The sequence below is a fragment of the Oratosquilla oratoria genome, chromosome 27 (genome assembly GCF_046742065.1).
Source record: "Oratosquilla oratoria isolate Oo_2021 chromosome 27, ASM4674206v1, whole genome shotgun sequence".
Taxonomy (NCBI): Eukaryota; Metazoa; Arthropoda; class Malacostraca; order Stomatopoda; family Squillidae; genus Oratosquilla; species Oratosquilla oratoria.
Genome location: NC_134803.1, coordinates 53,898,335 through 53,912,673, shown reverse-complemented (window position 1 = coordinate 53,912,673; position 14,339 = coordinate 53,898,335). Strand labels below are relative to the sequence as shown.

The following is a 14,339-nucleotide window of genomic DNA, read 5'->3' as shown; positions in this document are numbered from 1 at the left end:
TAAGTGAAGTGGCCTTGTTGTGGATGTGCTGTGTCTTGCTGCATTGCTTCTGACCCAAAGCAGTGGGTAGGATACAGGTATGACCCGTCATTCATGAGGAGCTAAGATGAGAGGGAGGAAATGGTGGTGGGAGTGGAATGGGTGGGGATGATATACGTCTTTTGACTTTGGCTACCCCCCTGGCAATGGGGGGTAAATGCCATCACTATATAGATGTGTTTAGAAATGTCATGAAATGCCTTAGTTATATCTGTTAACTACCATGCCTGTTCTGTTTGGTTGTTCCTTTTTGTGAAATCTCTTCAGTAGTTGTGCAATACTTGTGAAGTGGCTCTCTTTGAATCCATATTGTTTTGGGGAGGCAAATTAATTAGTTGTTTCTTTCTGCATTTAGTTTTTCTTGTCTGGATATGGTGGATAATAATGAGATTGGTGTGTAGGATGCTCTTTTATGGGTATTATATGGACTTGTTTCTAGATTGTTAGAATTTTGTTGTACAACCAGGATTGGTTAAAAGAGTCAAGACCTTTATTGCATATTGGGTGAGAACATAGGAACATAATGAAGGAGACTGCAAGAGACCATAAGGCCTACACTAAGCAGTTCCATGTCTATTACCACTTGTCATCCCCATCCATAAAGTTGTCAAACCTTTTCATAAAACAACCGATAATTTCAGCGCTCATTCCATGGTTACTAAATCTATCCATAGGGTGCTTTATATAAATGTATGAGATATTATCTGGGCCTTCTGTTTTTTTTAATTGCCCCTTCCACATCTTTATTGGAGAAACGTGATCAGCATCTGTTCTAGTTTGGTTTTTCATATATCATTAGTTATTTCTGCTATCTGAAGTTGTAGGTTTGAAACAAGTTTTGGTGAAATGTGGATGACATTGCATTGCTGACGACATAATGAAACCTAAGAGAATTGTGAAAAAAATTGTAACCAGTAATAGTAAATTCAGTCAATATTTATATTAACATTTTGGTTTAGATAGACAACACCAGTCAAAATTTTTTGAAAAGTTGTGTGCTTCTATTAAGTTTTGTTATTTTTAATGTATTTTCATACACTGAATCCAAATATTGCTTTGAAAAATGCTTATTGGTTATAAGTTTAAAGATACACAGTATGTAATATTTGACTATTTTATTATAACATATAGTATGTGTCGTTACATTTTATACTCTGATCCATATCTACTTCCTGCCTTTTTTCTTGATGCCAATAGTGGGCTGAATAATCACCTCTTGCCATTGTCCAGCAATAGTCTGCAGGCATTGTTGTGCTCCACCTGTTTCTGGTACCACTTTTCTGTGGTTGAAATATCATGGTGATACCTTTCACCATGTTCATCACTAACTGCCCCACAGTTTTGTGGAAAAAATAAAAATGGGAGTCTAAAAAGTGGATTTTAAGTGACATGTTACATCCTATGTTCTTGTAAGCCTTGATGAGGTTTTCCACCAATTTGTCATATTTTCCTTCCCTTCTATTTTCAAGAAATCACTTTACCACTAACTTGAATTGTTCCAAACAACTTTTTCTTTCCCATAAAGGGCTGATTCAGTCACCATCTTTAAGAAGCTCTCGAATCTGAAAACCAATGAAATCTTGCTCTTTTATTTTAGTGTCACTTAGTGAAGGGAATTTTGATGTTAAATACAATCCCTGACCAGATTTGTCCATAGCTGTTAGAAAGTTTTTCATGAGCCCCAGTTTATGTGTACTGATGGTAGCAAAATATTGTTTGGTTCAGTGAGAGGTGGATGTTGAATATTTTTCATGCTAGGCTCCCATGATTGCTGAAGTGGCCAGTCTCCTGATGTAGTGGGAATCTCTTGCACAGTTATCCCATTCACACAGAAAGCAGCAGCACTTGATGTACCTGCCTTGCAAGCCCATCACAAGAGCAACAACTTTTAAGTCACTACAGAGGTGCCATGGATATTCATCATATTTTATTTACCTAGTTGTATTATACGGGAAGGGAGCTATGCTTGTGGTGACCCGTCTTTGTATCTTTCAGCATCAAGTTTATTCTTTAAATCGTGAATAGTATTTACACACACTGTTTTTTTCATCTGTTATTCCATATATCCAGCACTATACGGGAAGGGAGCTATGCTTGTGGTGACCCGTCTTTGTATCTTTCAGCATCAAGTTTATTCTTTAAATCGTGAATAGTATTTACACACTTTTTTTCATCTGTTATTCCATATATCCAGCACTCTGTGTGGGAAGCTATTCTTTTTCCTATCTCTTGTATAGTTGTCCTTTTTGAGTTTCTTTTCATGACCTCTTGTTTTTCCATTGTCATTTTTTAGTAAATCTTTTCTGTCAAGGATTTCCATTCCTTTCATGATTCTATATATAGTCAGTAGATAACCTCCAACATGCGCTTTATATTCTCGTAAGTTTCTTTCATATGTGGTGCATAATCCACAGGAACTGATGGATCACTATTGCCATTATAAGCAAGACACCTTTCAGACTTGTTTTTGATGAATCTATGAAAAGCTTCCAGTGTCTGGGTTTGTATTCAATGCCAAGTGTTTCCTAATATTGTTGCAGGCCACTAAATCATCTTCCATTATGAAGAAATCATTGAACTCCTGTCATGAAATTTTGAAATTTTCACATCAGCTGCCAAGAGATTCCACTTGAAGATGAGAACCTAGTAGCTCTGCTTTATACTTGGGTAGTTGCAAATCCCTGACAAGGTCATGGAGTTCCCTTTGTGGTATGAGATGTGGTCCAGAGGAGTGTGCTTCATCAAAATTTGGGTCACTCTTTGATCCAGCACTGTCATCTTTCTCTGCTTCCTCCTCACTACCTTCCTCATCTGACTCTGAGGATACTTGGTTGATGCATCAAGAATGGGTACTTTCTCCATGTGGAACTGGACGAATAGCTGATGGAATGTTTGGATATTCAGTGGACTCTTTCTTTTTTGTCAAGCCCTTTTGCACTGGATGTACCATGCAAAAATAACAATTGTTGGTATGGTTTCTTGGCTCCTGCTGAAGGGCAGCGAGACTGTGAATGTGGAAAGAAACACACTGCCGCAAACCTGTTGGAACCTGTTGTGACATAGATGTATCTTGAAAAATAGAGCTAACAAACAATTTTGACCATTATATTCATTATCAGTAATTCAAAAGTAGTTGGAAATTGCTGCTCTGGTCTCTGAAGCATTTTAGTTGTTGACCCATAAAACATTAACGTATTACCCAATGTAGAAGCTGTAACTCTTGTTCTAGACTACTAAAATGAGCAGTTCTCAGGTCAGGTACAGTAGTTATGATGATGTCTATTCTGAAATGTTTGAACCTATGTCATAACATATTCACTATACTAAGATTAAAATATATTGTTGGATTAAGAAAAAAATGGCAGTCTGAGTTGTTCTGTATATTACAACCTCAACTCTGTGGTCTTCTTCAGCAGATAAGTAAAAGGGAGTGGTCAAAGGACATTATACACAGCAACAAGATATCAGAGTAGCAACATGGGAAGGCTGAAATCCCTTATCTGTGGTCAGATTTTGTATCTGATGATAATTGAATCAGATCACTGCAAACTTCCTTGGGTACAAGTTTAACTATTATATTTTGTAATCACATCCGGGGACCATTGGTCCTTTGGAGGTATTGAAATTAGGAAAATGTTTGATAAGGGAGGATACAACAATTTTCCTTCTAAAAATGCAATGAGATTTGAAGATAGTGGCAACATTTTTCTAGCCAACTCATTAATTTAAATTCCTACTTCAATACTCAGTTCATCCCATTCTCTTTAACCCCCCCCCACTCTTCTCCTCTTCCTCCTTCCTTTCCCTCCTCCCCTTCATTTCCCTCCTCTTCCTTCCTTTCTCTTCTCCTTTCTTTCCCTCCTCCTTTCTTACCTTCTCTCTCTTTTCTCTACCCCTCCTTTCTTTCCCTCCTCCTCCCTTTTCCTCCCCCTCATCCCTTTCCCTCCTCCTCCTACTCCTCCACCACCACCACCCTCTCCCTCTCCTTCTTCTCCTCCTCCTCCTCCTCCTCCTCCTCCTCCTCCACCCTCTCCTTTTCCACCCTCTCCTTCTCCTCCTCCACCCTCTCCTCCTCTTCTTCCTCCTCCACCCTCTCCTCCTCTTCTTCCTCCTCCACCCTCTCCTCTTCCTCCTCCTCCACCCTCTCCTCCTCCACCCTCTCCTCCTCCACCTCCACCCTCTCCTCCTCCCCCTGCCCTCCTCCTGCTCTCCTCCTCCCACTCTCCTCCTCCTCTCCTCCATTCTCTCCTCCATTCTCTCCTCCTCCTCTCCTCCATTCTCTCCTCCTCCTCTCCTCCATTCTCTCCTCCTCCTCCCCTCTCCTCTTCCTCCCACACTCCTCCCTCCTCACTTCCCTCACTTCCCTTTCTCCTTGTATTTCCCTATCATTCTCATCCTTTTTTTCCATATCTGCCACCTCTTTCTTGGCCCCCCTTTTTCCACTCCTCCCCCTCTCCCCTCTCCCCTCCCTTAGCTCCTTCTCTACTTCCCCTTCTACATTTCCCCTCTCTTCCCTTGAATCCCCTTCCATCTCTCCAACCTTCTTTCCCTTCCTTTCTCTCCCTCTCTCTCTCTCCTCCCCTCTCCTTTCCTTCCCTTTCCCCTTCCTCCCCTCCTCCCCTCCTCCCCTCCTCCACTCCCTCTCCCCTCCTTCTCCCCTCCTCTCCCTGTATAGGATATTGACAGAATTATTTTTTGTGCAGCCAATATGTAGGGACTTGTCTGACATCCACGTGAACCAAAGTAGTCGCACAGCATTCTTTTACCATTGGAGACTAACCTCCACACAAAAATATTGCTGATATTTTTTAACTTGTACCATTCTTCTGTTATGGTTCTTTCCTCAAATCTCCTTTAGCATCTGATTCCACCTCCAGTCCCTTCACTTTCATCATTATCTTCATCCAGGGACCAACGGTAGGTACAGTACTACCTCTCATTAACGGACTAAAAGGGGGGTAACGGTGTCCGTTGATGTGATTAATCCATTGATTTGGAGTGGTTTTTGGGTGGCAGAGTGATTGCACGCACTAAACAACAGCACCAAAAACACCGCAAACACTGTAAACACAGCTAATTAACGTCTGTTAATTAGAGGTCTCACTGTACATGCAAGTGGTGGTCCTTCAAGATGGGCATTGTAGAGTATTGTCTCCCTGGTGCCTGTCATCAAAACCCGTCACCACCCTCATCTACATTCAGAGGTGCAGCCTAGAGAGGCTGACACTTGGTCCCAAGACTAGGCCCAAGATCTATGTTAACTCTTTCTTCCACCTATTCACACAAGGAGAGCCAACAACCAGCAACTGCTTCCCTTTTAATGCTGTAAGCAGGTAACATAGAAATAGTCTCATACTATTACAACACAGACAGTAGCCAGCATTTCTTCCCAGAGGAATCTGTGACAGGGTCTGAGGATCATTGCCAGTTGCTGTGGGGCTGTGGATTTCCAGTCAGTGAAACTTAAGGCAACAATTATGATCTTCATCCTCTTCCAACATCATACTATTTTTTCCATCTCGTTTTGGTCGTCTTGTCATCCACAGTTGCCTCGTTCTCTCTTGATTCGTTACCATTTAGTGCACATTTTGTATATGTGGGCTAACATGTATACTCCATGCTGTATATTTAGGCGCACTAAGTAGAAATAAAGTAACGTGTTATAAGTGTTACAGACATTGATGTAGCTATGTACATATTCATTTTTTCCTCCTTTCAGGGTTCACACAGGTCCTTGATGTGCTTGCAAGGGATCTCAAATATCATTCAAACAAATGTCAAGGCTTCATATTTTGGTATATTAGTGATTTTAAATCCAGTTGACAAACATATTGTCCAATATAACTTTTCTTCCATGTATATATAAATTAGAAATGGAGGACATATATTCATTGTGCAACATTAATACATGACACAGAAAAATAGATGGTTTTGCACTGTCAAATACTTCTATTGACAGTATCCCAATCCTGCATAAATTGGTTTGCAGCTTATTTCAAGCAGCTAAAAGGGGAAGTTAAGATGGCTTTGAAAGCTGCACAGATGCAAGTACACTGTCAACCGCAAAATTGATAACTTGTTCATTCAGAAGGAAACTTGGTTGACTTTAAAAGGTTAAAATGCCAGGCAAATGCAGGTTTAACGCTTGTTGGCATGAAAATAGTTTGTTCCGTGATTGGATTTTGCCTGATCCAAATGATGTGCATAAGGCAAGATGCAGTCTGTGTTTGAAATCTTTTGAGATCGGGAACATGGGAGAGGCAGCTCTTACCAGTCACATGAAGTCCAAGAAGCACCTTGCCCTTACTAACCAAAGCAAAGGCCTTTCCTCTGTGGTAAATTTCACAACTATTAGAACCGGTAACCCAAAGATTGAGACACATATCACTAGATCAGCAAACGAAACTGGGGTTACACAGCCGAAGGTAAGCACAGATTTAAATACCCTAAAGTTTAGATGGTCATTTCAGTAGAATGTAGTAAAGTACTGCCGTTGAGATACTCCAGTAGCATGCTTACCCTGCATATGCATTTATAGATTGTACATAACAGGCTTCAGCCTTCCCATTCTTTACCATATTTGCAAGGAATTGGAATACATTGAATGCTCTTTGTTAGCTAGTTGGATATCATCATTCTTGTAGACAAGCAAGAATGGTTTGCCTTCAGCAGTAATATGTGTAAAACAGCACTTTTTTCCTTTCTCGCTTTTGTTTCTGCCCCAATAGAAGTCAACTTGTTTGGGCTTATACTGTTTGGTGTTATGAAATTTTAGTTTCTCTTCAAAATATCTAGTGTGATGCATTGGGTCTGCTGTTACATAAATTCCATATTTTTAATTTATACTCTTAATATTTTCTATCTTGTGTTGTTTATTTTTGGCCAGGTCTGTTGATTCAGTGGTTGTCTGTATTCCAAGTTTCACCCAACCTAGAAGAGCTTGGTGTTCATATTTAGTGTCCATATCCTTGAATGGCTTGGTTTTCATAAGTTGGATCTCATTGATTTATATCAGTCCTAGTATTAGTTACTAAGTTGTGGTTTGCTGTATGGAGAACTGCCCCTCAAAATTGTACTTAAGTATATATGTATTTTCTGTATATTATATTGATAAGTGTGTACTGTATATGTGTCTTTATGTATATAGGTGTATATGTGCATGCATAGCATAAATCCAGAGGAGAAAAACTGGGAATACATGTATGCTTCCACAATATACCATGGACACTAAACCAGTACCTTTATCAAATCAAACTCATTCAAGACACCACATGCCCCAGATGTGTGCATCATTCTGAAAATATTTAGTTCCTCCTTTTCCACTCCTCTGCATACATACAGTACCTGACTTGCCTCTACTCCGATACTACCACTCAACACTAAAGCAAAATGCATACATACAGTACCTGACTTGCCTGTACTCTGATAGTACCACTCAACACTAAAGCAAACAACCAATTAAAATGTTGCCTTGGATCTTACTGGAGACCCACAACCCCAGAATATTCAGCAGGGTCTTCTTGGTTGGCCCATAGATTTCTCAAAGAATAGGTATTGTACCTGAACTGTGCTGTTTCGTTATGTAAATGTTAGCTAGTGTAGGATTAAGCATTCCTTGACCTGTGTGATATGCACAATTGGGTACATGATGTAGCTAGGCCAATTCTGTATTGTCAAAACTTCACTGCTGGAAGGACCATGTTTGGGTACTTGGAAGTGGTGGTCATGCAAGATCAGAATAATTTCCCAGTCACTCATCTTCAAAGCTCATCAACACCTTCACCTCCATCAGGAGATGTATCCACAGTAGGGTAGGGTTTAATGTATTTACAGTAGAACCTCGGTTCTTGATAGCAGTCCATTTTAGAAAACTGTTCCAGAACTGAGTTGGTTGAAGACTGAATCAAGATTACTGATCTGGTGGATACAGCTTTATCACCGATAGTTTTCCATAAAATTTTGAATTTTGCCTCATTTTCCATTTTTCTCTGTTCGGGATGACCCCCGGAGAACTTTTTTGTTGGTCGAGAACCAGTTTGTTCAATTTGAGAACCAAGATTCTATTTTACATCATTATTTTACCTAGTTCTAGTATGCGTGACAAGAGGTACATTCATGGAGTCCCAGCCCTGCTTACTTTGGTCAAACTTGGAAATTTTATTGCACTATTTTATTTATTTTTTATTTTAGATTATATATATATATATATATATATATATAATTTTTTTTTTTATTTACTTAATGTATTTAATTTTTATTATATTTAATTTTGTTTTTTATTAATTTATTGTATTTCTTATTCATTTTATTATTTATATCATTATTGTATTTATTATTTTTATTTGTTTATTATAAATTTTTTTTTTTTTTTTTCCCTTCTCTTTATCTAAATATGGGCGTGTTAGCATGAGCATTAGGTGAAAAAAAATGAAGGGGAAGGGGAAGTCAGAGTTTGGGAGCATGGTTGGGTGGCAGTAGTGTCAAAGGGGTGGGGGAGGGAAGTAATGGCTTTGTAACCACACCACTGTACCAGTGATATATTCCAGACAAGGTAAATCAGGTTTTCAATAATCATTTTTTATATGTCTTTGTCAGTGTAGTGGAATGTTACATTTATATTCTTCAATAGATAATAGGTTTCCCCAGTAATCCTTTTGATGTGTTTCTGGTGATGATTTTTCCATTGCCATCACTTGTAAGTCTCTTTACAATTGTAATTAAATTATTACATTTTCTATAGTGCATTGATAACCTTACATACATCCAATCAATCAATCACCCTGTTACCCCCGGTTTCTCTTGCAGAAGGCCTGTGACCTTCAGGTAACCAGCAACTGGGCGGGACCATATTTTACACAGGGAAGAATATATTGTGTACTGTCATTGTATGGTTTCCTGAGCATAGGCAGTGTGGTTCTTATCAGATGTGGGAAGGATTTACTTATTTATTTATTTTTATTTATTTATTTTATTTATTCATATATATATTTTTTTTTTTCTCCTCTCTCTCTCACTCTCTTTCTCTTTCTCTTTCTCTTTCTCTCTCTCACCCCCCCCCCTCCCCCTGTGTGGGGCTTATGTGTAGGGGTTGTTGGAATATTGAGTCTGGCAGTCTTTCTTGTAGGACTTGTTTAGTAAACTAAGTGTGTATGTATTTCTGTGTGAATGTTTTACGTGGTATAGGTTGTAGGGTTTTATAGATGTTTAAGTAGTATGCTGCTGGTGTCCAGCTTTAAACCAGATGTTAGGAACACTGAGACAGCAAGGATAGGAAGACAACCCTCACCCCCATGAAGGAGTATCCCATCAAAGACCTGCCATAGATGTCAAATGGACACGACTCTCCTTACCCCTTCAAGGAGATTCAGCCCCAAAGGGGCGAGAGTTGTTCTTTATACTCTCCCCATATAACATATACCTATTTCCATTACAGTTCCATTGAGTTATGTGAGATTTAATTAGACATTTTTAGCTGAATGTGAGCTAGATTTTTTTTTTTTTTTTTTTTTTTCTTCTTCTTCTTCTTCTTCTTCTCCGGATTTTAACTTTATGGCTTAGGCTGATGACGTAGCATAATAGCAGTGATTTTGAAACCCATGTCTTGGAGCAATTTATTTGCTAAACCTCTGAGGCAATATTTGAAAATAACTGACATTTTGATCAATGTACACACCATTTTAAGAATGAAGACTTGAACAATTTCACTTAGGGCTTTTTCAAGTACAGAGATGAATACAAACTCTTATGTATATAAAAACCTCAGGAGATGGGGAAGGGCTGGGAAGAGTTGCAGAAGGTTCCATTGCCAATGGAGATCATGGATGACCTTCCTCTTTTTCACCATGGGAAATAGAGGAATTACAGCAGGGTAGTGGACAGGGTGCAGGGATGACCCGTCATCCAGGAGGTGCTAAGATAAGAGGGAGGGTGGAGGGGAATGGAGTGTATTTAAGGATGGAATGAGTGGGAATAATTTTATGCCTTTTTCTTTTTGGCTACCTCCCTTGTAAGGGGAAAAAAGCCTTGGTATATGTATGTATGTATGCAATATTGAATATTACAGTATTCTGTTCACTAGTATTTAACCCGCCAATAGCCGCTGCATCTAGACAATTCCTCATTATCTCATTGTTTTCATATATAACTGTTTTATTCCAGCCTATTAGGTAGTTGATGTTTTTCCATTGTGATATACATGTATGTTAGTATTGGTAATAATAAATGCATTTATTTAGGTCACTTGACATTTTACTAATGTAAGACTTATCACATCCTTTACATGCAATCTTTTAAACACTTTGCTATCCTTCTCATCCTTTTACTTTTTCAGTTGTGAAAAAATATTTTATTGTTTGGCATGCCATTTCCGTGGTACTAGTCTTGAGTACCCAAGCAAGAGTTGTGACTGGTTGGTAGTGTAACCCTTGTGGTTGGTTTGTTGCATTAATGATGGTTGTCCATTGTTTTTTATGCTTTCCTCTTGCACTGTTTGATGACAAACTCCACTGCCTATTTTGTCATCAGTCTCTCAAGTGGTGTATCTATCATTCCCCTGCAGTAGATAAACTATATTTTTTTTACCATTACCTCATCCAAGTAGTTAAAGGCCACCTTTATTGATTTTAGTAAATTGTAGGTTTCTCTGACTATTTTGTTAATATGCTTATCTGGTGTCATATTTTTGTTAATAATTACTCCTAGGTCCTTTTCCGAGCTAACTTTTTTTTTTTTTTTTTCCTTTGTACCAATTTTATATGGCCCCAATATTCTATTTTTACTTTTTCCAAACTCCATTATACTACATTTCTTGATGTTGAAGTTCACTTCCCATTTTTGACTCCATTCTTAGACTTTGGCCAGGTCTCTCTGTAGTGATTCACAGTCTTTTTCTGTACTTACGTTCTTTAGTAGTTTTGTGTCATCTGCAAGTAAGTTCATATAACATTCTACACCTTTATCCATGTCATTTATATATGTGGCAAACATTATCGGAGCTAATACAGAACCTTGTGGGACTCCACTTATCATTTCTTCCCAGGTTGAGGTTTTGTCTCTAAAGTACCACTCTCATTTTTCTCCCATTCAAGAAATCTTCCATTTCAATAGCTTTCCTTGTACACCTGTTATTTTGAGGTTTCTTAGCTTTTTGTGTGGTACTTTATCAAGTGCTTTTTGTAAATCTAGGAAAGCACAATCAGCCCATCCATCCCTTTCTTACATTATGTCTGTTAGCCTTGAGTAAAAAAAATCAAGTTAGTGGCACATGATCTTCATTGTCTTAAAGCCAAATTTTTTTGGATGCAGTATATTATTTTCTTCCAGATGTTTAATCCATCTACTTTTGATTATTTTTTCACATATTTGAGCTATTGTGCTTGTAAGGGAGACTGGTCTATATATATATTTATATCTATGTGTGTGTGTGTATGTATGTATGTATGTATATATATATGTACAAGGTAACCACTTAAGAAAATAAACGGAGCAGAGCGCTTTCGTATATTACATCTTCAGTGTAAATTACACTGAAGATGTAATATACGAAAGCGCTCTGCTTCGTTTGTTTATTTTCTTAGTGGTTACCTTGCATTTATAAAACACGTTCCTAGTGTTCTTATTGCATATATATATGTATGTATGTATAACTTGTTTCATACTCAGACTTTTTTTTTTTTTTTCTCGTATGGTGTGTTGCCCAAAAAGTGAGAGACTGATAAAAAACCATAGCAAGATAACATAATTATACCAAAGACACTTATCACCCTCTTATCATTTTGAATTAAGTATTTCAAGGTCTGCATTGAATGTTTGAGCTTTGTCATTCTGACATTCTGATGTTGTGGACCTTTGAGAATAGTTTATGGTTGGGCATTGGGTATGGAAATTGGGGGGGGGGGGGGAATGGAGTTTCTTTTTTTCTTTTCATATAAGACATTTTATCAATACAATACACTGTGATAATTATAATTATTGCTTTGAGTGAATGAATGATTAGTGAAGAAAGATTAGTAAAAGGTGTGGAAGGCAGAGGTGGAATTAGTAACTATGTGGGGGCGTCCTAGGATGAGATGGATGGATGGGGTAAAAGGGACATTACAAAAGAGAGGAATGTCTGTTGAGGGAGGACAGAAGATAGGGGTGAATGGAGAAGGGTTATGTATAGATGATGCAGTGATGCATGATGGGGAGTGGGTGGGGATGGGGGGTGAGGAGGTATGTATGAGAAATTTGATGCAACCCGAGGGGATTTCTCCCCATCTTCTCCTTTTCTGCATGAGGGGACTGAGAGGGGAGGTCGCCGAATTAATGAAGCGGCTTTGCTGTGTCTTGCAATACTGCTTCTGAACCAGGGCAGTGGACAGGATGCAGGGATGACCCATCATCCAGGAGGTGCCAAGATGAGAGGTAGGGAGGAGGGTGGAGGGGAGTGGAAGGGGGGAAAGCCTTTGGTATATGTATGTAAGAGTTTCACTAAGTGGGAACCCTGTATCTTCACAGTGGCTATCATTGCTCTCTCTGGGAAGAACATGAAATGTTTGTATTTTATTGGTGTAGGATTTTCTGTGTCACCAGCTGAAAGTGGTAGTGGGGGGGGATCAGTTGTAGGTTGTCGGCTATCTGTATGTGACAAACTAAGAATTACAGTTGAAGTTGATAGAAGTCTTGGGCCAAGTTCAGAGACCAAGTGCCAGCCTCTCAGGGCTGCACCTCCTAATGGAGATGAGGGGGTTGACAGGTTTTGAAAATGGGCAACCCTGGTGACCATCTTACAGGACCACTACATGTAGGTACCCCCCCCCTTGATCCAGTGCCTCATTTCACTGACCGTAAAACTGCACTTCAGCAGTGAGCAGTGACCTTCATATCCTCTCATAGAGGACACAAGGGCTATGTGTCATTTGTATTATATTAGTTCATTTACTTAGTTGTATTTACCCAGTAGTAATATACAAGAAAGAAGCTATGTTGTATGTGTGTTTCTCTTATTGGCTAACAGGAGGAGGAGGAGGGGAGCACTTGGTTGTCAGCTCTCCTTGTGTGAAAAAGAAGGGGAAAATAGTTTCAAGTTGATAGAAAGGTATGTTGGGCCAGATCTGGAGGCTGGTGAGGTTGTTGATAGATTTTGTATTTTGGCTATGAGATAGTTCTCTTTGGTATTTACCTCGGAGGATCAGGCACCTGTCATTGGTTCCTGCATTACACATGCACTCGTTTTGTGACCAAGGTTTTTTCACATGACAGCCATTTTGTGTTGCATTTCTTCTTGTTGCTCCCCAGAAACCCAGTAAACAATCTTTAGCTGTGAGTGCCTCATTAGCTCTGTGTCACTTCGCTCAAAATGTTAAACCTCATTCACCTGGTGGAGCTTCTTCGGTTAGTGGGTGTTGAGTGCTTGACATCTTTTATCAGTGTATCACCAAAATCATTATACTATTGTGCTCAATTGTGAAGTCCACAGCAGAATTTGGTCCAGTTATTGGAGCAATGTATATAGAATCAATTTTGTTTTTTAAAAAGAATTGAATATTGGATTGTTTACATAAAGAGTTGCTCATATATAGAGGTTCTATAGTAAACTCAAACCAATAAATGTTTTCTTATGAAAATATAAAATGATTGTTGACTTGAGTTTCACTGACTAGAAACCTGCAGTCCCACATTGGCCAACAGCTGTAATTGAGCTCTTCCATGGATCTCTCTTTGGGCTTGTATTTGTGTGAAGCTGTTTCTGTGTTGTTGGCTGAAAGTACAGCACAGCAATTAAAGGACTGGAAGCATGCTGTGGATTATAAATCTAAAAACTTAAGGAAAGAGAAAGTTAACATATAGTTTGGGCAGCTCAGGAATCCCAGATATGTGTATCTCACCAGTCATTGTAAAATGCAAACAGTCTTAGCAAGTGCTTTCATGCATATGTAAAATAACTTTTTTTTTTTTTTTTTTTTTTTTTTAAAGTACATAATTCTAATGATGGTAAATCATGATCCTGAATTAAAACAAATATCATCTTAATACCCAGCATTTGTCCCATCACTCAATTCCCCAGCCACCACAAAACTTAAGCAGATAATCATAATAAATATTCAGTACATTTACATGTAAACCTTATGTAGTTAATCTAGATGTCATTATTGACAGTAGATCATAATTCATTGAAATAAACATTAAAGTATTCATCACATGAGCATATGAATCAGCCATATGTATTTAGTCTAAGTATGTCATAGTGATAATAAATCATATTGAAATTAAATTATACAAACTTAATCCTACATGTACAATGTAAATATTTTAATTGT

General features: G+C 38.5%; 1 protein-coding gene across 4 annotated transcripts in view; it reads left to right on the top strand.

Moving 5' to 3' along the window:
• The window catches only part of LOC143040071 (uncharacterized), a 59,223-nt gene that overhangs the window by 19,240 nt on the left and 25,644 nt on the right, over positions 1-14,339 (top strand). Inside the window, exon 1 of one of the 4 annotated variants that reach the window (XM_076210725.1) lies at positions 6,128-6,464. The exons of 1 other annotated variant lie outside the window; for it this stretch is intronic. In XM_076210725.1, the coding sequence (XP_076066840.1) occupies positions 6,159-6,464 (306 nt within the window). In that variant the 5' untranslated portion in view covers positions 6,128-6,158. Of the gene's footprint in view, positions 1-6,127; positions 6,465-13,096; positions 13,118-14,339 lie in introns of those variants that run through there. 2 more of the 4 variants (XM_076210724.1, XM_076210727.1) reach the window with 2 other exon arrangements.